This window comes from Rhinoraja longicauda, chromosome 8 (assembly GCF_053455715.1).
Source record: "Rhinoraja longicauda isolate Sanriku21f chromosome 8, sRhiLon1.1, whole genome shotgun sequence".
Classification (NCBI taxonomy): Eukaryota; Metazoa; Chordata; class Chondrichthyes; order Rajiformes; family Arhynchobatidae; genus Rhinoraja; species Rhinoraja longicauda.
In genome coordinates, this window is record NC_135960.1 from 67,347,517 (window position 1) to 67,372,537 (window position 25,021).

General features: G+C 45.7%; 1 protein-coding gene across 1 annotated transcript in view; it reads right to left on the reverse strand.

Moving 5' to 3' along the window:
- The window catches only part of LOC144596370 (collagen alpha-3(VI) chain-like), a 112,111-nt gene that overhangs the window by 39,466 nt on the left and 47,624 nt on the right, over positions 1–25,021 (reverse strand). Inside the window, exons 11-20 of the mRNA XM_078404626.1 lie at positions 21,638–22,243; positions 19,858–20,460; positions 16,041–16,643; positions 11,490–11,824; positions 7,232–7,310; positions 6,111–6,259; positions 5,931–6,023; positions 1,800–1,853; positions 383–454; positions 236–262 (exon numbers count right to left, since the gene is read on the reverse strand). Of these exons, the coding sequence (XP_078260752.1) occupies positions 236–262; positions 383–454; positions 1,800–1,853; positions 5,931–6,023; positions 6,111–6,259; positions 7,232–7,310; positions 11,490–11,824; positions 16,041–16,643; positions 19,858–20,460; positions 21,638–22,243 (2,621 nt within the window). The remainder of the gene's footprint in view (positions 1–235; positions 263–382; positions 455–1,799; positions 1,854–5,930; positions 6,024–6,110; positions 6,260–7,231; positions 7,311–11,489; positions 11,825–16,040; positions 16,644–19,857; positions 20,461–21,637; positions 22,244–25,021) is intronic.

The window sequence follows — 25,021 nt, forward strand, 5'->3', positions numbered from 1 at the left end:
TATAAATCAAGGTTAATTAATTTGATGGCATGATGAAGGACTTGTAATGTGGATTTTAGTCACCTGGCATTGCATTTCTAAATAGTAATGGGATCCTATTCCTCAATTGGGAAGCAGACATCGAGTTCAGCCAGTACTTTGTAGTCCTGGGAATAATCTATGCACGCAAGATAATAGCAAGCCTTATTTGTCATTTGCAAATATATAAATAATTGTGGATCAAATCAATACATACCTTTTCTCCTTGGTATCCAAATGTACCCTATTATTTATTAAAGAAACAAAAGAAATATATGTTTACATGTATTTACTTGCACCAACTGCAACAATTTTTAAAGAAATCAATTAAATTTCATCTCGTTCAAAGTTTCTGACACTTTACCTTAAATCCACCTTTTCCCTGGCATCCTTGGTTCCCTTGAGTGCCGTTTACACCATGTTGACCTCTTTCGCCCTGCGAGGTACAGGAAAAAAAAAGATGCAGTAATTCAAACGTTCCAGCTTTCTGTTTCAGCCCTTACAGAGAGGAGGGATGGGGCAGGGTTGTAGTGGCCAGGAAACATGATAACAGGGCTAATGCAGAGGCCTTTTCTAACTTGGAGAAGGGAACACTCGAGATCAGAAGGAGGTTGGTTGTGTTATATCGGTATGAAGGGCCAGAGGGAAGAATGTTCTTCCTCCTGACACAACCGACTGCCATCCGTCTGCCCCTGTGGCCTTCAGCTTCCAGGTTTCTCAGATCTGCGGAAGCACAGTTAAGGACTGGAAGATTGCTAAATCTTCCAGGAGGTATTCTAGTTAACGTACTAAATGGGAGCTTTGTGGATCAATAAGGAATCCAAATTAGTCTATTAAAACATGTGGCCTCAATTGCCTTGTGTGGTATAGAATTTCACAAGCTTCCCCCACCCCCCCACCCCTCTCTAGGTGAAGACATTGTTCCTTTTATTTTGGTCTTAAATGGCCGATCACACATTGTTAAGCATTGACCCATGCTTCTCACCATTAGAACTTATCCTCATCCACAAATTACCTGCATTTTGAGGCCAATTTATTTATTTTTCAGGCCAACAATCTCATGCTATCCCTAAGTTATCATGTTGGCCAAGGCTGAGACACCCTGTCTTTTTGTTCTACTTTGACCCAGACAGGAATGAACAATGATGGTAGTTCATCCATGCAGCCTTGAAATATTTGCCGTTGCTGCTCCAATATCCCCCCCATCAGCTATGTTCTCAGTTCTATCTTTACACAACTTTTGCCTCATAACATTGCCAAACAGTTCACCAATCTTCATGATGTATTCAAGAGGTAGATATAGCTCTTAGGGCTAAGGGAATCAAGGGATATTTGGGAGAAAGCAGGGACGGGGTGCTGATTCTGGATGATCAGCCATGATCATATTTAGATTTTTAGATTTAGAGATACATATTGAATGGCGGTGCTGGCTCGAAGGGCCGAATGGCCTGCTCCTGCACCTATTTTCTATGTTTCTCTATTTCTCTGACAGGGCGCATGAATTAAAAGCTGGATGTGGTCCTAGTGACCAGTCTACACATCCATGTTCATGCCAAGGCAACACTTGAGGACAAGTAAAGTTGATGGGTTGACTTGACTTGACTTGACTTGGGTGGGTACAAGTGGGGATGTGGTTATCAAGAATGAGATCAGTGCTTTCTAAACAAAACTGAAAAGATACAGGTTTGCACAGCTTGATGTCAGACTGATATTTTTGGAAAAAAAGGAAATCAAAAGCACTTTTAAAAATTGATGGTGCACCGGTTACACATTTCACTTACTGCTCCACCTTCATAGCCTGGATGACCAATGATACCTTTGGGCCCTGCAGAACCCTGGGGGAGAGAGGAGAGAAAACTCATGTAAAAGACTCATTCTTGATTTGAAAACCAAAACCGCAGGAGTTGGACATACAAAATAAAAACCGCAAGCAATGGAAGCACACACAGGTCAGGCAGCATCTGTGGAAAGAGAACTTAATGATCTGAATGGTGTCAAGTTAGGAAAAGGGGATGTACAACGAGATCTGGGTGTCCTAGTGCATCAGTCACTGAAAGGAAGCATGCAGGTACAGCAGGCAGTGAAGAAAGCCAATGGAATGTTGGCCTTCATAACAACAGGAGTTGAGTATAGGAGCAAAGAGGTCCTTCTGCAGTTGTACAGGGCCCTAGTGAGACCGCACCTGAGGTAGTGTGTGCAGTTTTGGTCTCCAAATTTGAGGAAGGATATTCTTGCTATTGAGGGCGTGCACCGTAGGTTTACTAGGTTAATTCCCGGAATGGCGGGACTGTCATATGTTGAAAGACTGAAGCGACTAGGCTTGTATACACTGGAATTTAGAAGGATGAGAGGAGATCTTATCGAAACGTATAAGATTATTAAGGGGTTGGACACGTTAGAGGCAGGAAACATGTTCCCAATGTTGGGGGAGTCCAGAACAAGGGGCCACAGTGTAAGAATAAGGGGTAGGCCATTTAGAACTGAGATGAGGAAAAACTTTTTCAGTCAGAGAGTTGTGAATCTCTGCCTCAGAAGGCAGTGGAGGCCAATTCTCTGAATGCATTCAAGAGAGAGATAGATAGAGCTCTTAAGGATAGCGGAGTCAGGGGGTATGGGGAGAAGGCAGGAACGGGGTACTGATTGAGAATGATCAGCCATGATCACATTGAATGGCAGTGCTGGCTCGAAGGGCCGAATGGCCTACTCCTGCACCTATTGTCTATTGTCTATTGCTCGTCAGAACAGAATCTTTATTTGTTTACTGATACTAACTTTCAATCGTTTACAATTTTCTATCATTAAACTGCCTCAATTAACTTGTTTCATCTATCCGCCACCCTCTGTGCGAAAGGTTGCCCATCAGGTTCATGTTAAATCTTTTCCCTTTTCACCTCAAACCGAAGTGCTCTGGTTCTTCGTTCCTCTACTCTGGGTAAACGCCTACTTAGATTCACCCTATATATTCCCCTCAAGATCTTATACACCTCTACAAGATCACCCTTATGCTTCTTGTACTCCAAGGAATGAAGTCCTAACCTTCCCAGCCTCTCTCTACGGTTCAGGCCCTCAAGACCTGGCAGCATCCTCACAAATCTTCCCTGCACCTTTTCCAGCTTAACAACAACCTTCCTATAGCAAGGTGGCCAAAACTGAACACAGTACTCCAAATGCGGCCTCACCAAAGTCTTGTGTAACTGTAACATAGCATTCCAACTTCTGTCTGAAGAAGGACCTCGACCCGAAACGTCACCCATTCCTTCTCTCCTGAGATGCTGCCTGACCTGCTGAGTTACTCCAGCATTTTGTGAAATAAATACCTTCGATTTGTACCAGCATCTGCAGTTATTTTCTTACACTATTCCAACTTTTATGCTCAATACCCAGGCTATTGAAGACCAATGTGCCAAAAGCCTTCATGACCACCCTATCTACCTGATGCCACTTCCAAGGAACAATGGACCTGCACTCCTCGATCCCTCTGCACTACAACAACCCTCAGGGCACTGCCATTCACAGTGAAGGTGCTACCTTTGGTAGACATCCCAAAATGCAACTGAGGCCCTCTGAGGGGGCGCTGTGAACTGTTTATGTATGTGCTGTTATGTTTGTGTGCCATCGTATGTTCGTTTCTTAGTACCTGAACTGATGTACAGCACTTTGGTCAACGTGGGTTGTTTTTAAAGGTGCTATACAAATAAAATTGACTTGACTTGACCTCTCACTTATATGCAATAAACTTAATTAAACACTTCTCAGCCCACTTGCTCAGCTATCATTTTTGATAACCCTCTTCGTTATCTATGATACCACCCACTTGAGAGTCATCTGTAAATGTACTAATCATGCCTTGTACGTTATCACCCATATCGTTGATATAAACCACAAACAGCAATGGGCCCAGCACTGATCCCTGAGAGGCATCACTAGTCCGAGAAATAACACTCCACTATCCCCCTCTGCTTCCATGTGTGAAGCCAATTCTCTATCCAGTCGGCTATTCTGCCTGAAGTCCTTCCAGAGCAGTCTATCATGCAGAACTTTATCAAATGCCTTGCTAGGGTCCATATAGACAACGTCGACAGCTTTGCCCTCAACCGACATTTTTGGTTACAGCTTCAAAAAAACCCAAGAATCAAGTCATGAGTCAAGAATATTTTATTATCCCTGATTAAGGGTCTCGACCTGAAACGTTGCCTATTCATCGTCTCCAGAGACGCTGCCTGACCCGGTTAATCCAGCATTTTTGGTCTATATTCCGTGCAAGCCAACATCTGCAGTTCCTTCTTACACACTTTTATTGTCACCTGTCCTTGAACGGAATAATTAGATTCTTACTTATATAAGACACGGTTTCCCACATATGAAACCATCCTGACTATCCCTAATCAGCCCCCTGCCTGTCCAAAAGCATATATATCTTATCCCCCAACATCCACTCCAGTAACTTGCCTATCACAGATAGGCTCACTGGTCTATAGTTCCCATGATTTTCTTTGCAGCCTTTTCTTAAATAGAGGCACAAACTTTGCCACCCTCCCATCTTCGGGCACCTCACCCGTGTCTAAAGATCCGTGTCTATGTATCCAAGCCAGGGCGCTGTAATTTCTTCTCGAGCTTTCCACAGTGTCCTCAGATATGTCTGATCAGGCCCTGGGCCATTTATCTACCCCTTGTAGTAGAGGGCGTCCTTTAACCCAGCAGTCCTTGGTGCAATCTGCAAAGTCACCAACCCATCCACATTTACGTTCAGGGCATTTATCTATATCACAAACAGCAGAGGTCCCCGCACAGATCGCTACAGAACTCCACCAGCCAGAATATTGTCCTTCCACCACAACCCCCTGTCTTCCATCAGTAAGCCAATTCTGAATCCATACGACCAAGTCACTGTTAATCCCGTGCAGCTTCTGGATCAGCCTACCACGGGGGACTTTATCGAATGCCTTACAAATCGACCACATCCATTGCACTACCCCCATCAAACATCTTTGTCACCTCCTCAAAAAACCAGGTCAAGTCACTAATCCTTGCTGTCTCTAATTAACTCATTCTCTTCTAAATGGGAGTAAATCCCCTCTCGACAAAATCCTCCCCAATAGCTTCCCTACCATTGACGTGAGGCTCACCAGCCTATAATTCCGTGGATTCTCCCTGCTTCACTTTGTGAATAAAAGAACAACATTAGCTGCTTTCCACTTGTCCGGTACTTTCCCTGTAGCTCGGGAAGAGGCAAAGATCTTTGTCAAGGTTTCCGCAATCTCCTCTCTCAATGACTTGGGATAGATAGATTCCATCAGATTGTGGAGATTTATCGACCTTAATACTCTTCAAGAGCCCCATCACCTCCTGCATATTAACCTCAAGCTGCCCTTGCATATTAGTATTAGATACAGCAGAATATGGATCGGTTCCAAATATGGGAGCTGCAATAGCCATGGGTCTTAATCTGGGCAAGTGCGAGTTGTTAGACTGTGAAATGTAAAACGCATGTGAAAAGTGTACAGTTAATGGCAGAAACGTCAACAGCATTGATGTACAGAGAGATTATTGAAAGATTATTGAAGATTATTAGGGTGGCACAGTGGTAGAGTTGCTGTCTTACAGCGCCGGAGACCCGGGTTCAATCCCGACTACGGGTGCTGTCAGTACAGAGTTTGTACGTTCTCCCCGTGACCTGCGCGGGTTTTCTCCGAGATCTTCTGTTTCTTCCCCACACTCCAAAGACGTGCAGGTTTCTTTGGTTAATTGGCTTGGTATAAATGTAAACTGTCCCTAGCGTGTGTAGGATAGTGTCAGTGTGCGGGGATCGCTGGTTGGTGCGGACTCAGTGGGACGAAGGACCTGTTTCCGCGCTGTATCCCGAAACGAGACGAAACTAAAATGATGAGATATGTGGGATCATTTGAACTTACCTTCAGCCCACGTTTTCCTTGAGGTCCCTTGTCACCTAGTAGGCCAGCACACTTGCACTGGATGCCACAGCACACTCTCTCCGCAATGTTGTCCTGTTAAAACATCGTAGAATTTGAGCGTAAAACGTTGGAAGTACATAAACACCGTGCGTAAAGTTTGCAACAAGAAGTGGTTCTTACAAGTTCTTCTTTCAATTCATATTCTAAATCATGCTGGGTGATAGACAGGGGTTTCCTGTATCTAAACCCACGTCCAAATTCCAACAGGGAAACGTCCTTAGCCCCAGCCACTCTTTCCAAAGACACCATTATCAGCGCATGCACGCTGCCTGGTAGACACAAAGGACAACAAGAACAAAGGATCAGTCAATCCAAACACAATTGTTTCCATATCTTCGAACCATTGACAGTCGAGATAACCCAAAACTGACAATACAATACAATACAATCTATCTTTATTGTCATTGTACAGGGGTACAACGAGATTGGGAATGCGCCTCCCATACAATGCAATAATTTAATTAGCTAGTCAGTATTAATTATTAATTTAAACAACCCAACGAAACAAATTGGAACAGTTTTAGAACAGAATAAAGTGCAAGTAGATCTGTGCCGGTTCACTGTGCGATGTGACCATCCAGCTCAGCAGGACCGGTTCATAGCAGCTATGGCCCTGGGGATGAAGCTGTTCGTGAGTCTGGAGGTGCGGGCGTAGAAGGCCTTGTATCGTCTGCCCGATGGAAGGAGTTCGAACAGACTGTTGCAGGGGTGTGAAGAGTCTTTGTGGATGCTGGTGGCTTTTCTGAGGCATCGTGTGTTGTAGGTGCCCTCCAAGGCTGAACTACCCAACCCAACTATGGTTGAAGTGCTCATGGTTCTGTGATCAGTCCTTAAGTTGGGTGACTGATGTTACCGCTTTAAAGGGGGCAAACATTTATTTCAGATTTTCTCTCATAAGTAGTCAAATAACAAACAGAGAGTTCCCTGGCAAGGTATTGAGAAATAAATTGCCATTCTCTTAATTTAGGTGATTGGTGCAATTTGTCCCTTTAGCCAGCTACCCCAGCCCGCAATCAATTCTGTGCTTCGATTAGTACTAATCCAAATTCGAATTAGTGTGTAGATCACATATCTACATATGTAGACGAAACCACATACTGTACTGTTAGCATTCAAACTCTGCAGAGAAATTTGAGATTATTGTTTCTTCTGAAGAGGGCCAATTGAGCCTTGTTTTATTTCCCCACACCCCCGCCAAAAAAAAAGAAACATTTGAATAAGAAACAAAGTATTTATTATACCTTCTTCTCGTAGCATCTCAGCACCTCTTTTTAATGAGGCAAAGTCGTCATCTATGCCGTCAGTGAAAAGGATAATAATCTTGAAAAGGAAAGAAAATAATATGAGGGACATGGATGACTTGAATGCTCACTCAGTCTTTTCCCCAGGATAGAGGATTCTAAAATTTGAGGGCATGCATGGTCTCGAGGGATGTGGACCAAATGCAGGCAAATTGGACTGACCCATTGTGCCAACTTAGTTGCCACATTAAGGTGGTCCGAAGGGCCTGTTTCCATGTTCTACAGCTCGAAGGCTCCACAATGCTAGAAACAAAACTTGCATTTTATTGAACCATCCTGTGTCTAAGTGGTTTTACGCTTGTTCAATGTGATTTCATTTGTATTTCCAAAAACCTGAAATCAATATATCAGGTGATAACGCCCTTGATCACACAAATAGGCAATAGACAACAGGTGCAGGAGTAGGCCATTCGGCCCTTCGAGCCAGCACCACCATTCAATGTGATCATTGCTGATCATTCTCAATCAGTACCCCATTCCTGCCTTCTCCCCATACCCTCTGTCTCCGCTATCCTTAAGAGCACTATCTAGCTCGCTCTTGAAAGCATTCAGAGAATTGGCCTCCACTGCCTTCTGAGGCAGAGAATTCCACAGATTCACAACTATCTGACTGAAAAAGTTTTTCCTCATCTCCGTTCTAAATGGCCTACCCCTTATGCTTAAACTGTGGCCCTTGGTTCTGTACTCTCCCAACATTGGGAACATGTTTCCTGCCTCTAACGTGTCCAACCCCTTAATAACCCCTCTGCATTCCGCAGAGACCGTTCCCTCCGCAACTCCCTGGTCCACTCGTCCCTTCCTACCCAAACCACCCTAACCCCGGGCACTTTCCCTTGCAACCGCACGAGATGCAACACCTGTCCCTTTACCTCCCCCCTCAACTCCATCAAAGGACCCAAACATTCTTTCCAGGTGAGACAGAGGTTCACCTGCACCTCCTCCAACCTCATCTATTGCATCCGCTGCTCTAGATGTCAACTCATCTATATCGGCGAAACCAAGCGCAGGCTCGGCGATCGCTTCGCTGAACACCTGCGCTCGGTCCGCATTAACGCCACTGATCTCCCGGTGGCCCAGCACTTCAACTCCCCCTCCCATTCCCAGTCTGACCTCTCTGTCATGGGCCTCCTCCAGTGCCATAGTGAGGCCCGCCGGAAATTGGAGGAGCAGCACCTCATATTTCGCCTGGGCAGTTTGCGGCCCGGTGGTATGAACGTTGACTTCTCCAACTTCAGATAGCTCCTCTGTCCCTCCCTTCCCCTCCTCCTTCCCAGATCTCCCTCTATCTTCCTGTCTCCACCTATATCCTTCCTTTGTCCCACCCCCGACATCAGTCTGAAGAAGGGTCTCGACCCGAAACGTCACCCATTCCTTCTCTCCCGAGATGCTGCCTGACCTGCTGAGTTACTCCAGCATTTTGTGAATAAATCGATTTGTACCAGCATCTGCAGTTATTTTCTTATACCCTTAATAATCTTATATGTTTCAATAAGATCCCCTCTCATCCTTCTAAATTCTGGTGTATACAAGCCTAGTCGCTCCAGTCTTTCAACATTCAACAGTCCCGCCATTCCGGGAATTAACCTAGTAAACCTCAATAGCAAGAATATCCTTCCTCAAATTTGGAGACCAAAACTGCACACAGTACTCCAGGTGCAGTCTCACTAGGGCCCTGTACAACTGCAGAAGGACCTCTTTGCTCCTATACTCAACTCCTCTTGTTATGAAGGCCAACATTCCATTGGCTTTCTTCACTGCCTGCTGTACCTGCATGCTTCCTTTCAGTGACTGATGCACTAGGACACCCAGATCTCGTTGTACGGCCCTTTTTCCGAGGAATCAGAGGAAGCTTTCAGTTAAAAATAGATAGTTATAAAATTAGAGATGGTAGCAAATAAGATGGATGGAAAGCTTGGGTACAGGCATTGCAAAGCCACGGCTGCACAAGATATTGATGAGGCTGCATCTGGAACATTGTGTGCAGTTCTGGGAACCTTCCTGTAATAAGGACGAGATTAAGCCAGAGAGTTATGCAGGAAAGATGCAGGAAAGTTGTTTCTGGGACTGGAGGGTTGAGTTTTATGGAGAGACTTCATAATTGAGCTGTTTTCCCTAGAGTAAAGGAGGCTGAGGATTTATAAACGATACAGATGAGGTTTCCAGTCACCATCTATTTTCCCAGGCTTAGACCAGTCTAACACTAGTGGGAATATGTTTAAAGTGAGAAGGGTGAGTTTTCACAAAGAGGGTAGTGGATATATGGAACGAGCTGCTGGAGGAAGTAATAGTGGCAGGTACAATTACAATGTTAAGAAAATATTTGGGCAGTTCATATGCATAGGAAAGGTTCAGAGAAATATCGCCAAACATGGACAAAAGCGACTAGATCAGGAAGGCACCTGGGTTGGCATGGAAGAGATGGGCAAAGGGCCTGTTTATGTGCTGTGTACCTCTATAAAGTGCTAGTTAATTTTGGCCCACATAACACAAATGAACATGCCTTCCCAAGAGATAAAATAGAATAAAATATGAATCAAATCATGAACAACGGCCTAACTTTGGTAGACAAAATGTCAGCAACTTTTTGTGTTGAAAACAGGTAGTCTTTTTATTCATTGCAGTTCCATATAAATGCTTACTGCCAGGAAATTTTGTGGTATCTGTTCTCAGAGATATGGACTTGGGAAGAAAACAGTGAAAGTTCCCTGGATTTTGGTTCTGAATCCCCAAAAATCATTGAGAGTCAATGGTTGACTCAGTTTAGGTATGATGAGTTTAAACATCCTGTGGTGATATTTTTAAAGAAAAACAAAATTGCTCCTTTTTGGGTCTTCATATTTGCATGGATATACACCGATCAGTCAAAACATTATGACATGATGAGCCAAAACATTATGACCACCTGCCTAATATGCTGTTGGCCCTCCGTGTGCAGCCCCATATGCAGCAGGGTGCGATGCACTGTGTATTGTGACACATTCCTCCCGTGACCACCATTAACATTTTCTGTGACTTGTGCCACAGTCGACCTTCTGTTGGTTCGGACCAGATGGGATAGCCTACGTTGCCCTTGCGCATCAATGAGCCTTGGGCGCCCAACACCCTGTCTGTCGCCGGTTTGTGGTTTGTCCCTCCTCGGACCACTGTCGGTCGGTACTCACCACTGCTGACCGGGAGCACCCCACAAGCCTTGCCGTTTCAGAGATGCTCTGACCCAGTCGTCTGGCCATAACAATTTGACCCTTGTCAAAGTCGCTCAGGTCTTTACTCCTGCCCATTTCTCTTGCATCCAACACATCAACTTCAAGAACTGACTGTTCACTTGCTGCCTAATATATCCCACCCTTTGACAGGTGCCATTGTAACAAGATAACAAGAGCGGCACGGTAGCGCAGCGGTAGAGTTGCTGCTTTACAGCGAATGCAGCGCTAGAGACTCAGGTTCGATCCTGACTACGGGTGCTGCACTGTAAGGAGTTTGTACGTTCTCCCCGTGACCTGCGTGGGTTTTCTCCGAGATCTTCGGTTTCCTCCCACACTCCAAAGACGTACAGGTATGTAGGTTAATTGGCTGGGTAAATGTAAAAAATTGTCCCTAGTGGGTGTAGGATAGTGTTAATGTGTGGGGATCACTGGGCGGCACGGACTTGGTGGGCCGAAAAGGCCTGTTTCCGGCTGTATATATATGATATGATATGATGATATGATAATCAATGTTATTCACTTCGCCAGTCTGTGGTCATAATGTTTTGGCTGATCGGTGTAGATACATGCTTTATTGCAAACTATTCTTTTATACATGATTGGTTTGAAATCTATGTCATGGTTTTGCAAGAGGGTAAAATGAATAAAATTCACAAGGCCACACATTCCGCTCCGGGATGAGAAGGAAGGAACTGCAGATGCTGGTTTACACCGAAGACAGTCACAAAATACTGGAGTAACTCAGCGGGACAGGCAGCATCACTGAGTCTCAGTCTGAAGAAGGGTCTCGACCTGAAACGTCATAAGTTCCTTCGCTGCAGAGTGAAGGTGCCTGTCCCGCTGAGTTACTCCAGCATTTTGTGTCTATCTCCAATGGACAGCATGTTGTGTAATAATTCTTTGAACATACCCGTGGGGTGAAAATGATGCTCGGAAAAGTTATTTTCAAGTGAAAGCTCCAAAAGGAAAATCTAAAATCAAAAGGCCTTACTTACCTTTACTCGACCAGAACTGTCAGACTGGAAAGTATTCTTGTATGCATTTAAGGCGCTTGTTCCAAAGGTAAACGGGCCAGACGCTGCTAGTTTGCCGAACTCAGTCAACACTTCGGACTGATACGCTGCCAGGTTAATGCTACGAATTTGTCCGTCTGCCCCGAAAGCTGAGACGCCCATTCTGAGAACAGGGGACTGAGTGCCGGTGCAGCTTATAGCGCGCATCTGTGAAGTCCTTTGCAGAATACTATTCATTTGCTTCTGGAAACCTGGCTCCAGTGTGAATGCGTCTCTCGAGTTGACGTCAAAACCAAACAAAACATCAACGTCGCAACCTGTGGGAGGAGGGGAGGGGAGGGGGGGTGTGATAATATTTTATATTGAGTTAACGGTGACTGAACAGGAGGGGTTGCAAATTAAAATTGCGACTGCACTCCTTACCACAAATGCTTCACATCACATCGTCTGCCCACCACAATCCCTGACACCACGGGCGGCACAGCGGTAGAGTTGCTGCCTTACAGCGAATGCAGCGCCGGAGACCCGGGTTCGATCCTGACTACGGGCGCCGTCTGTATGGAGTTTGTACGTTCTCCCCGTGACCTGCGTGGGTTTTCTCTGAGATCTTCGGTTTTCCTCCCACACTCCAAAGACGTACAGGCATGTAGGTTAAATGGCTTGGTAAATTTTATTTTTTTTTAATTGTCCCTAGTGGGCGTAGGATAGTGTTAATGTGCGGGGATCGCTGGGTGGCACGGACTCGGTGGGCCGAAGGGCCTGTTTCCACGCTGTATCTCTAAATCTAAATCTAAAATCTAATAACTGGACAAGTAAGCTGTCCCACCATGGTTCGTTCACATACGTTCCTCAGTTGCATGGGAGTTATGAGAGAGATCGGAACCAGCCACCATAGGAATTGTTCCCCCCCACCGTGATGTCACAAAACCCCCTCCTCCGCGTGGAGCGGCCGGGGGTGGGGGCTGGGTGTGGGTCCAGGCTTATTAGTGTTGTCACCTGTACCGAGGTACAGAGCAAAGGTACTAGAGGAGCAAGATAGACCACTCATCCCTAAAAACCGTAGTCTGGCACGGCACCAATTTAGTAGGCAGAAACTTGCAGAAACATTTAAAAAGAAAAATAACAAAAATCTGTGAATTGATAGATGAGGTATATTCTGCATTTTTATGGTGTCATCACACATACTGTTCCCCCAAAACATTGATTAAACTGCGAGAGGCAGAGCGAACGGAGGGTTTTGCCAACTAAAATGGCGGACGACACGCTCCTTTGCGTACTACACCAGTGCACGCGATATTGAAGGAGTGGTCCATCTTGCTCCTCTAGTATCTTTGGTACAGAGAAAGGCTTTGTCTTGCATGTTACATCAGATCAGAGTTTAGCTTAATTTAATTAAGTTTGGTTAAGTATAGTTAAGCTTAGTTAATTAAGTCTGATTAAGTCTAGTTAAATTTAGTTCAGTTTGGTTAAGCTTAGTTAAGCTTGGTTAAGCTTAGTTAAGTCTAGTTAAGTTTAATTACTCTTAGTTAAGCTTAGTTAAGTTTAGTGTCATGAGTAACCGAGGTACAGAGAAAAGCTTAGTCTTGCATGCCACATCAGATAGGTCGATTTTGTTCTACAGTTACAGTTTTACTATTGGAGATTTCTTTTTTGCAGTGAAATCCCTTCCCTAATGAGAAGTTGCAAAATATTTATTTAAACTAAAGATCTGTTATTTTACAAGGAGCATCACCACAGAAAAAAAAAATGATTAAATAATTGCCAGAAATTATTCAGCAAACTCACCTCAGCGTCATTTCGTAAAATACCAAAGCTGGCCGATCCTAACATATATTTCAGTATCGCTTTTTACTACAATAAATATACAAAAAAACTGGTGTACTGCTTTAAAACTCTAACAATTTATCTTTTTTTAAAAAATTATTATTATTATTATTATTTTTTTTTGGACTTTTTTAAAAAAAAACTTTTATTTTTTATCATAATTTTATTTATTTATTTATCGCTTTATTTATTTATTTATCTATCTGTCTATCTGTCTATCTATCTGTCTATCTGTCTATCTGTCTATCTGTCTATCTGTCTGTCTATCTATCTATCTATCTATCTGTCTATCTATCTATCTATCTATCTATCTATCTATCTATCTATCTATCTATCTATCTATCTATCTATCTGTCTGTCTGTCTGTCTGTCTGTCTGTCTGTCTATCTATCTATCTATCTATCTATCTATCTATCTATCTATCTATCTATCTATCTATCTATCTATCTGTTTATTTATTTTCATGCTTATGTTTATGTTTACATATTTATTTATTTTCCTTGCATATCTTAAGTTGTATACCCTCTGAATGGTATTGTGGGTGGGGTGGTGGGAGGGGGTGGGGGGGATATCTATCAGTACTAATGTGTTCATGCATTGAATTGTCAAATCTGTATCAATAAAAAATCAGAAATAAACTTTGTTCAAAAAAAACCCATAAGTAAGGGTATTGTCCAAGGAGATTGCTTTGCATTTTATTAAATTCCTAAGAGCACAGCCCAGTCTACCACTCTAAGAAGCTGTCTGGTGAAATGGAAGGTATTTATTCACAAAATGCTGGAGTAACTCAGCGGGTCAGGCAGCATCTCAGGAGAGAAGGAATGGGTGACGTTTCGGGTCGAGACCCTTCTTCAGACTGATGAAATGTCTGGTGAAATATTGCTACGGTCCCTTTATCGCAAGTATTGGGAGAGCCGAGCATAGTTTAAGGTGCAATGCATTTGTCTTCTTTAATGTTTGCTGTTCCTGTGTTAGCTTTCAGTGATTCCTAGTAAAGTACATTATGGAAATAGTCCCCTCGGCCCTCAATCTGATGCCAAGTTAAATTAATCTCCTCACCCTGCATGTGATCTATATCATTCCATTACCTGCTTACCCACGTGCCCAACTAAAAGCATTTAAAAACATTCATATTGCGTCCGTATTTACAACACACATGGTACCACATTCCAGGCACCCACCATCCTCTGTGTAAAAAACTGGCCCACCACATCTTTATACTAAAACTCGTGTTTGTTTGTTTGTTTGTTTGTCCTGAACTACAGCCAAAACGGTACACGACAGCGTGACAATTTTAGGCCCACCTTACTCACCGTCGTCCCTTTGGTGCTAATGGAAGAAATTCATTGAAATCGGTGTTATATTTTTAGAGTTATTCATATTTTAAAGTTTAAATCTATCTCCTAGGGAGGGAGGGGGGAGGGAGAGGGGGAGGATAAAGGGGGTTGAGGGGGATGGAGTGGGGGGGAGGGGAAGGAGGGAGGGAAAAGGGAAGGGGAGGGGAGGGGGGAGGGGAGGGGGGAGGGGAGGGGAGAGGAGGGAGGGGGGAGGAGGGAGGGGGGAGGAGGGAGAGGGAGGAGGAAGGGGGGAGGAGGGAGGGGGGAGGAGGGAGGGGGGAGGAGGGAGGGGGGAGGAGGGAGGGGGGAGGAGGGAGGGGGGAGGAGGGAGGGGGGAGGAGGGAGGTGTGTGAACTCAGCCGGGAGACCTGACCACATGGGGGACTTGAACAAACAATAGTTTTATTTTGCATTGTTGATAGTTTGGGAATTGGATCAAAAGCAAGGATCAAAATGAGAATCCAGCATCTGCATTAGTTTAGTTTAGAGATACAGCACAGAAACAGGCCCTTCGGCCCACCGAGTCCGCACCGACCAGCGATCCCCGCACCTTAACACCATCCTACACCCACTAGGGATAACTTACACTTATACCAAGCCAATTAACCTACAAACCTGTCGGTCTTTGGAGTGCGGGAGGAAACCAAAGGTCTCGGAGAAAACCCAAGCGGTCACGGGGAGAATGTACTGTACAAACTCCGTGCAGACAGCACCCGTAGTCGGGATGGAACCCGGGTCTCCGGCGCTGCAAGCGCTGTAAGGCAGCAACTCTACCGCTGCACCACCGTGACCGCCCCCAGCGCAGTGCTAGAACATCTGGTGCTTGCATGGGATGCTAAATGGAGACTGCATTTTAATTTTCACCCTTCCCCCAGTTAGTAACGATACTTGACTCAGAGAACTAAACGAAAGCGCTCATTAGCTCACGCTCAGAGCATGTGTTTATCAAACTGATCTCCCGGTGGCCAAGCACTTCAACTCCCCCTCCCACTCCCAGTCTGACCTTTCTGTCATGGGCCTCCTCCAGTGCCATAGTGAGGCCCAATGGAAATTGGAGGAACAGCACCTCATATTTCGCTTGGGCAGTTTGCAGCCCAGTGGTATGAACATCGACTTCTCCAACTTTAGATAGTTCCTCTGTCCCTCTCTTCCCCTCCTCCTTCCCAGATCTCCCTCTATCTTCCTATATCCTTCCTTTGTCCCGCCCCCCTGACATCAGTCTGAAGAAGGGTCTCGACCCGAAACGTCACCCATTCCTTCTCTCCCGAGATGCTGCCTGACCTGCTGAGTTACCCCAGCATTTTGAGAATAAATACCTCAGAGCATGTGATCAGTTTATATTTTGCGGGTAAGTGAATAATTTGTTAATTACCATCAGTTGATGGTGGGCAGAGTTCACCGTCACTAGCAATGATATCGGTCGTGGCTAACAGGACTCGCTCGATCAGCTCAGAGAGTGTGTCCATGTCTGCCACTCTGAAGACCACGGCTGGCTCACTCGCGATTTTGTTCATTTCATCGACATCCGCATGCTGCACACCAATGGTGATAATCTTGAATCCTGCATTCTTCAGCTCCGTCGCAGCGGCGATCGCATCGTCGTTGGATTTGCCGCCAATTATTAGGAATGCAATTTGTGGGACGCGTTGATCACTCCTGCTCCCCGCCGACTTGATAAACTGATTGTTCTTCACAAAGCGCAAGGCGGCTCCCACATTTAATGTCGTGCCCCCCTTGTACACTATATTCTCAATGGCCTTGAGGACATCTTCCCTGTCTCGGTACGAATTGAGGAAGAATTCGCTGGTGGCGTCAGAATTGTACTGGACTACTCCCACCTGGAGAGACTCGTCATCGATAAAGATAGCGTCAACTAGGTTGGAAACAAACCCAGTGATATGGGGGAAGTTTTGCCTTCCGACGTTGATGGACCCATCCAGAATGAATACAATGTCGGCTTTACTCTGTGGCAAAACTTGAAAAGCAAATGGAGGAGAATTAAATTAGAAAAAAAACCATCAATCTTTATCAATATGCATAATAGAATTTCAAACCATAAGTACTTAGTTGCTGTTTTACCTCCTTCCCTTCCCGTACGGTGTCACATATTATCTGCGCACGTTGTGTTATGGTGCTGGGGATGTTGGGCATCTGATGATTGAGGGGGGATCTTATAGAAACTTACAAAATTCTTAAGGGGTTGGACAGGCTAGATGCAGGAAGATTGCTCCCGATGTTGGGGAAGTCCAGAGCAAGGGGTCACAGTTTAAGGATAAGGGGGAAGTCTTTTAGGACCGAGATGAGAACGTTTTTTTTCCACACAGAGAGTGGTGAGTCTGTGGAATTCTCTGCCACAGAAGGTAGTTGAGGCCAGTTCATTTGCTATATTTAAGAGGGAGTTGGATGTGGCCCTTGTGGCTAAAGGGATCAGGGGGTATGGAGAGAAGGCAGGTACAGGATACTGAGTTGGATGATCAGCCATGATCATATTGAATGGTGGTGCAGGCTCGAAGGGCCAAATGGCCTCCTCCTGCACCTATTTTCTATGTTTCTATGATGCACGAGGTCCTCTTTACCATCATGCATAAATGCCCATCTCTTCATTCACGCGGGAGCCTGGATTGCGTGAATGCGCGGGGGCCTCACTGAAACATACTGAAAGGCTTGGACAGAGTGGATGTGGAGAGGATGTTTCCACTGGTGGGAGAGTCTAGGACCAGAGGGCACAGCCTCAGAATTAAAGGATGTTTTTAGGAAGGAGATGAGGAGAAACATATAAGATAATTAGGGGATTGGACACATTAGAGGCAGATAACATGTTCCCAATGTTGGGGGAGTCCAGAACAAGGGGCCACAGTTTGAGAATAAGGGGTAGGCCATTTAGAACGGAGATGAGGAAGAACTTTTTCAGTCAGAGGGTGGTGAAGGTGTGGAATTCTCTGCCTCAGAAGGCAGTGGAGGCCAGTTCGTTGGATGCTTTCAAGAGAGAGCTGGATAGAGCTCTTAAGGATAGCGGAGTGAGGGGGTATGGGGAGAAGGCAGGAACGGGGTACTGATTGATAGTGATCAGCCATGATCGCATTGAATGGCGGTGCTGGCTCGAAGGGCTGAATGGCCTACTCCTGCACCTATTGTCTATTGTCTATTGTCTATAGTCGGGGGGCAGTGAATCTGTGGAATTCTTTGCCACTGAAGGCTGTGGAGGCCAAGTCAGTGGATATTTTTAAGGCAGAGATGGATAGATTCTTGATTAGTACGGGTGTCGGGGTTGTTGGGGAGAAGGCAGGAGAATGGGGTTAGGAGGGAGAGAAAGATCAGCCATGATTGAATGGCGGAGTAGACTTGAATGGCCGAATTCTGCTCTGTTCCTTATCACCTTGCGACCTTATGCTGCTGTGAGCAGCCGCTTCATGAAGTACCACTGCAAAGTGGGCTCCATGCTCCATGATTCTGTTGCCGGCGCATTCCCTTCCGGAGTTACCGGACGGTAAGTAAGCAAAACCACGATGGACCATTTCACGCTTCCCAAGTTTAGACTTCAAACACCAGCTGCTGTGGCTCTTGGCTGACAGGCAGTCATCTCACCATGAATGATGCATAAAAGCAACGAACATTGTCCCTTCCAACCGGCCCATTTTCCGAGAAATAGTTTCGCCCACTATTTATCATGGTTCAACTTGTTCTTTTTGAATGCTCCTACCTTGCAACTCTATCAAGTTAAGTGCATCGGTTATTTCAAAGGCTTAGAAACATAGAAACATAGAAAATAGGTGCAGGAGTAGGCCATTCGGCCCTTCGAGCCTGCACCGCCATTCAATATGATCATGGCTGATAATCCAACTCAGTAACCCGTACCTGCCTTCTCTCCATACCCCCTGATCCCTTTAGCCACAAGGGCCACATCTAACTCCCTCTTAAATATAGCCAATGAACTGGCCTCAACTAACTTCTGTGGCAGAGAATTCCACAGATTCACCACTCTCTGTGTGAAAAAAAACTTTCTCATCTCGGTCCTAAAAGACTTCCCCCTTATCCTTAAACTGTGACCCCTTGTTCTGGACTTCCCCAACATCGGGAACAATTTCCCTGATCTAGCCTGTCCAACCCCTTAAGAATTTTGCAAGTTTCTATAAGATCCCCCCTCAATCTTCTAAATTCCAGCGAGTACAAGCCGAGTCTATCCAGTCTTTCTTCATATGAAAGTCCTGCCATCCCAGGAATCAATCTGGTGAACCTTCTCTGTACTCCCTCTATGGCAAGAATGTCTTTCCTCAGATTAGGAGACCAAAACTGTACGCAATACTCCAGGTGTGGTCTCACCAATGCCCTGTACAACTGCAGCAGAACCTCCCTGCTCCTATACTCAAATCCCCTCGCTATGAATGCCATCATACCATTCGCTTTCTTCACTGCCTGATGCACCTGCAAGCCTACGAGAGCTTTGCGGAAAAAGCAATGAATGTGAGCATTGGATGGAAGACGGCAGAAATAAAAAAAAGATTCTGCTGGCTGCAACTAAATCAAGATTAGTCTTAATCATCACAGTCAAAAAACCTCAACCATCAGAACAGTGATGTCTGCCAATCTCTGCAGATTATTAGAAATTGGTTTCCCTAAATGATAAAAATGAACAAAATGTTATAGACAATAAAAATCTTTAATGAAATGTATGGCACGCTATAGTTTGTTTGAAGCAAATTAAATTTAGCTTTTAACATTTTAACTCAAATCCCACAAATAGTTTTGGAAGTGTTGGTACAAAGACGTACAGGTATGTAGGTTAATTGACTGGGTAATATGTAAAAATTGTCCCTAGTGTGTGTAGGATAGTGTTAGTGTGCGGGGATCGCTGGGCGGCACGGACTCGGTGGGCCGAAGGGCCTGTTTCCGCGCTGTATCACTAAATCTAAATCTAAAAAAAAATCCCCCCCCCCTCCTCAAACCAAATTATTCAATGTTATCCAAATGGAAAATGTACCCTTTTTAATAACACAGGATGACTATATGAAGTGTAGTTTGCCTTTCACATTTTGTCATCCCAGCATGCAAATAGCACATCACCTTTAGATCTTGCTATTTTAACATCGATGTTATCCCTGTTGTCGCTGATTAATGCTTTTGTTGCAAAAGCAAAGAAATGAGGCCCACCACGTTTTTCGCAACATTCACTCCTCGCCTTAGGTACTCACTTTCAGTGGGTGGTTCTGGCGTTTCATACGTATTGGGATTTTCCAATTGCAAGCGATCCTTCAAAGACTCTTGTATGCCTTTAAGTTCCTGAAAGTTATTGACGATGTAGGTGCCATAATTAACCGTCGCAATCCGTTGGAGTTCATTTGCATCCACGTTCTTTGCCCCTATGCCAAAGACATAAATTCCTGAATTTTGTAATGTCCCGAGGTAACGTTGAATATTGTCTCTGGAATTTCCTCCGTTGATGACGATCAGATACTGGGGTACTCCTTCGTGCCTTCTACCTCCAGCCTCCCTGGTGAAAAGACTTTTCATGACAAAGTCCAAACCTATGCCCATATTCAGAGGGGCACCTCCTTTTGGTCTCATTCGCCTCACGGCATTCTGAAGGGTGCCTTTGCCTGTGTGTTGCTTCAGGGTGAATTCCATTTTCCCATTGTTGCTACATTGTGCCAGGCCAACGCGGACCGCGTTGGGTCCAATATCAAGGTTATTAATTATGTACTGGATAAAATCACGAATGTGGGCAAAATCTTCGGTCCCAACATTGTTAGACCCATCGATTAAAAACACAATGTCTTTCTTGTCACCACTGGGAGCTGCAAAAGAATGACACCAATCAATTAATTAATGAATTAATCAATAATCCTTTATTCGGCCCACAATGGGGAAAGTTTGCAGGGTTACAGCAGCAAAGTGGGTAGCAAAAATAAATAAGCGTTCATAAAAAAATTTAAATAGCAGTAATTATCTTTATTTGCTTGTCTGCTGGGAGCAGTGCTGGTTGTGCAGTCTGACAGCAGCAGGAAGGAAGCACCTTCGATATCTCTCCTTCACACACTTGGGGTGAAGGAGTCTGTCACTGAAGGAACTACTCAGTGCAGTGACCGTGTCCTGCATGGGGTGGGAGTCGTTGTCCAGCAGCGATGTTAGCTTTGCCATCATCCTCCTCTCTCCCACCGCCTCTGCACTGAGTCGAGGGGGCAACCCAGGACAGAGTGCTCAGTTTATCAACTCTCTTCCTGGCTCAAAGGGCCGAATGGCCTACTCCTGCACCTATTGTCTATTGTCTAAAGGCAAGGCCTGATTATGAATAGTCAGCATGACTTTGTACATGGGAAATCATACTTCAAAAATATGATTGATTTTTTGAAGAAGTGACCTAGACGATTGATGAGAGACATTGTCTACCTTGCAGGGCAGCTTACAACACAGTGGTATTTCAAGTAACCCCTTGCTTTCCCTCTCTCTCCACCCCTCCCCTTCCCAGTTCTCCGACCAGTCTTACTGTCTCCAACTGCATTTCATCTCTGTTGGCTTTGTGGTTCCCTTCACCCAGCTAACAATGATCCATTCTACATTTTCCTTGATCTCCATTCCCCCTGTCCTGCTTTCACACCTTACACTTCCTTATCTACATACCTCCCTCTCCCCTGACATCAGTCTGAAGAAGGGTCTCGGCCCGAAACCTCACCCGTCCCTTCTCTCCAGAGATGCTGCCTGCCCCCGCTGAGTTACTCCAGCATTTTGTGTCGACCAACGGTATGAATATTGATTTCTCTAACTTCAAGTAACCCTTGCTTTCCCTCTCTCTCTCCATCTCTCCACCACACGAGTTCCCTAAGCCACTCCCTGTTGCATGTGCCCTGTTAGATCCTTCCAACTACATCCTAGGCACAATATTCCAAGTGCAGCCTGACCAAAGTTCTGCACAACAGCACCGTGACATCCCAATTCTTATAGTCAGAGGTTTGAAAAAAATCCGTCCGTCCTTACTGTCCACGGGATTCGGCCGGTAGGTGCGCAGAATCGTCACCGTGTCCAGTATCTTCAGCGGCTGCAATACGCTCTGCCGCACGGTCATCACTCTCCTCAGGTCTGCGACCCTGTAAATGTAATCGGGAGAGAGGGAAATATGTCGGAGGTCTTCGTCATCGGCGGCTCTGGATCCAATGGCAATGGCCGCAACTCCAGCTTCCTTCAACGCTAGTGAAGGCCGGGCAACCTGGTCTGCCGACTTACCGGCCGTGAGCAGCACCAAGAACTGAGGCACGCCCTCCTTGATTCTGCTCCCGCCCGCCCTGGTGAAGACGTTGTTCCGGACATAATTTAACACTTCGCCAATTCTAATCTCCCGCCCCCCTTTGTGCTGCAGTCTGCTGATTGCGTTTGTGACTTCCCGTTTAGTGGAGTGGTCATTCAAGAGGAATTCCACTCTGGCATCATCACTGTACTGCACAACGGCAACACGGACCGCGTCAAGCCCGACGTCCAGTTGATCCACCGTTGCAGAAATGAAGGTGCGCAACGAAGGTAAAGCTGACTTCGCATTATCCGACCCATCGAACACGAAGACAATATCTCTCTTGTCGGTACTTCCGCCTGCAAAATAAACACCTTTAATCTTTCTATCATTGCATCGAGATTGCAGAAGAGACATTAGCATTTTATTCAATCAGCAGAAACGTGTACAAATCTGTGGTGCACTTTTGTTCAAATGATATCATTCATTCGTGTTTGAAATTATTTTTTTGTGCAGCTTGAAGCGGGACTCAAGCAAAGCCAATGAAGCGGACATTATCCCATCATCTTAAGGAGCCCACATCAGCAGCACAGACGATCACAGACAAGCTACATCTTGTCTCGACACAAAATGCTGGAGCGACTCAGCGGGACAGGCAGCATCTCTGGGGAGAAGGAATGGGTCGAGACCCTTCTTCAGACGCTCAGCCCTAAAACGTCACCCATTCCTTCCATCCAGAGAAGCTGCCTGTCCCGCTGAGTTACTCCAGCATTTTAGAAACATAGAACGTAGGTGCAGGAGTAGGCCATTCGGCCCTTCGAGCCTGCACCGCCATTCAATAAGATCATGGCTGATCATCCAACTCAGTATCCCGTACCTGCCTTTTCTCCATACCCCCTGATCCCTTTAGCCACAAGAGCCACATCTAACTCCCTCTTAAATATAGCTAATGAACTGGCCTCAACTACCTTCTGTGGCAGAGAATTCCACAGATTCACCATTCTCTGTGTGAAAAAAACCTTTCTCATCTCGGTCCTAAAAGACTTCCCCCTTATCCTTAAACTGTGACCCCTTGTTCTGGACTTCCCCAACATCGGGAACAACCTTTCTGCATCTATCCTGTCCAACCCCTTAAGAATTGTTTAAGTTTCTAATAGATCCCCCCTCAATCTTCTAAATTCCAGCGAGTACAAGCCGAGTCTATCCAGTCTTTCTTCATATTCTTCATATTTTGTGTCTATCTTCAATTTAAACCAGCATCTGCAGTTCTTTCCTTCAACTTGTTTAGTTACATTGTGGAGCGACTTTAATTCTGTTCCATTGCAATGCTTTAGCCTCAACTCTGTAGAGTATCGGTCCCAAGACAGCACACTGTGGCAGAATAATTGGATGCACACTCACAGAAGCAAAGTGTTTGGCTGTTTTAGATTGTTCCTTCCCAGGGACTTGCAGATTGATCAGGTCAATGCTAACCAACAGTGAGGCTTCTTACACAGTACTTAGTGAAACTGTTGCTTCAGTAAAACACAAAGTGCTGACGGAACTCAGCAGCATCTGTGAAGGGAACATACGGGCAACATTTCGGAGATAGACACAGTAACTCAGAGGGTCAGGCAGCATCTCTGGAGAGAAGCAATGGGTGACGTTTTGGGTCGAGACCCTTCTTCAGACTGAGTGTCAGGGGAGAGGGAGTCACAGAGATAAGGAAGTGTAAGAGATCAAAAGAGATGTAGATCAAGGAAAATGTAGGATAGACATTAGTAAGCGAGGAGAAAAGGTGACAACAAAGCAAACAGAGATACAATGTGATCAGGGGAACAGTTAGACTGGTCGGAGAGCTGGGAAGGGGAGGGGGGTGGGGTGGGTGGAGGGAGAGGAAAAGCAAATGTTACGAAATTAGAGAAGTCAATGTTCATACCGCTGGGGTGTAAGCTGCCCAAGCAAAATATGAGGTGCTGTTCCTCCAATTTGCGTTGGGGCTCACTTTGACAATGGAGGAGGCCCAGGACAGGCCCAGGTCAGTGTGGGAGTGGGAGTGGGGAGTTAAAGTGTATGGCAACCAACCGGGAGATCAGACAGGTTCAGGCGGATTCGGTCGGGACCGTTCCTCACACTGATTGTGCAAGGCGGGAGAAAGGTGGAAAAGAGAGATGGGCACGGGACCAAGTCTGGCAAGTGATAGGTGGTTACAGGTAAGGGGTGGTTGGTGAATGGCAGGTGGGTGTGGAGTTGGTGACCAAGGCTAGAACTGAAGAGGAGGTAAAGGGGTTTCAGAATCGAAGAGGAATCAAATGTAGAGCCGGAGAAAGGGATGTGGTGGAGGGGGGGGGGGGGGGGGAGGGAATAGGTGGAAAGGGAAAAAGCAGGGTTAAAAGAGTAATGAGTAACTCGAGGATGGCAGATGAATGTACAAAGGAGGTAAAAGAAATAGGATGGCTGGGGTGGGGGGGGGGGGGAGATAGTGGAGGAAGTGGGTCCACATCAGTGTGGAGAAGGCACAGAAAAAAAGGAAAAAAAGATGGTGGGTGGGGGGGGTGGGTGGGGTGGGAGGTACACCTTGAAATTGGAGAATGTGATGTTCATACTGTTGAATATGGGGAATATGGGGCAGCATTCCTACCAGTTTTAAGTCCAGTTTCAAATGGAGTTCACGACAGAAACAACAGTATGGGAATGGGAAAGGGAGATGAAACGTTCAGCAATCGTGAGACCCAGCAGGTTCCAACATGTCCGCCACCTTCAAAATGAATCCACCGCCACCCGCCACCTTCTCATCCCCTTCCCCTTCCACTGTCTGCAGAGGACAGACCCTCCACAGCTCACTGGCTCACACTCATTCCTTCCCACCCGACCCGCCCCCTCCTTAGTAATCTCCCCCCTGCACCCGCAGTAGATGTGACAGCCGTCCCTCTACTCCCCCTCATCTCCATCCAGGGATTGCAGCAGCTCTTGCAGCGGAGACAGAGCTTTGCGTGGACACCTTCAGAACCTCATCCACCAATTCAGTGCTCTCGATGTGACCTCCTTTCCATCAGCAACAGGCGAGGCAATCGTGTCACCGTACACTTGTGCTGTGTCTGCCAAGGCCTGTTGGATCCACTATTTGCTAACCGTTTTAGCACGCCTTACCATTCCCG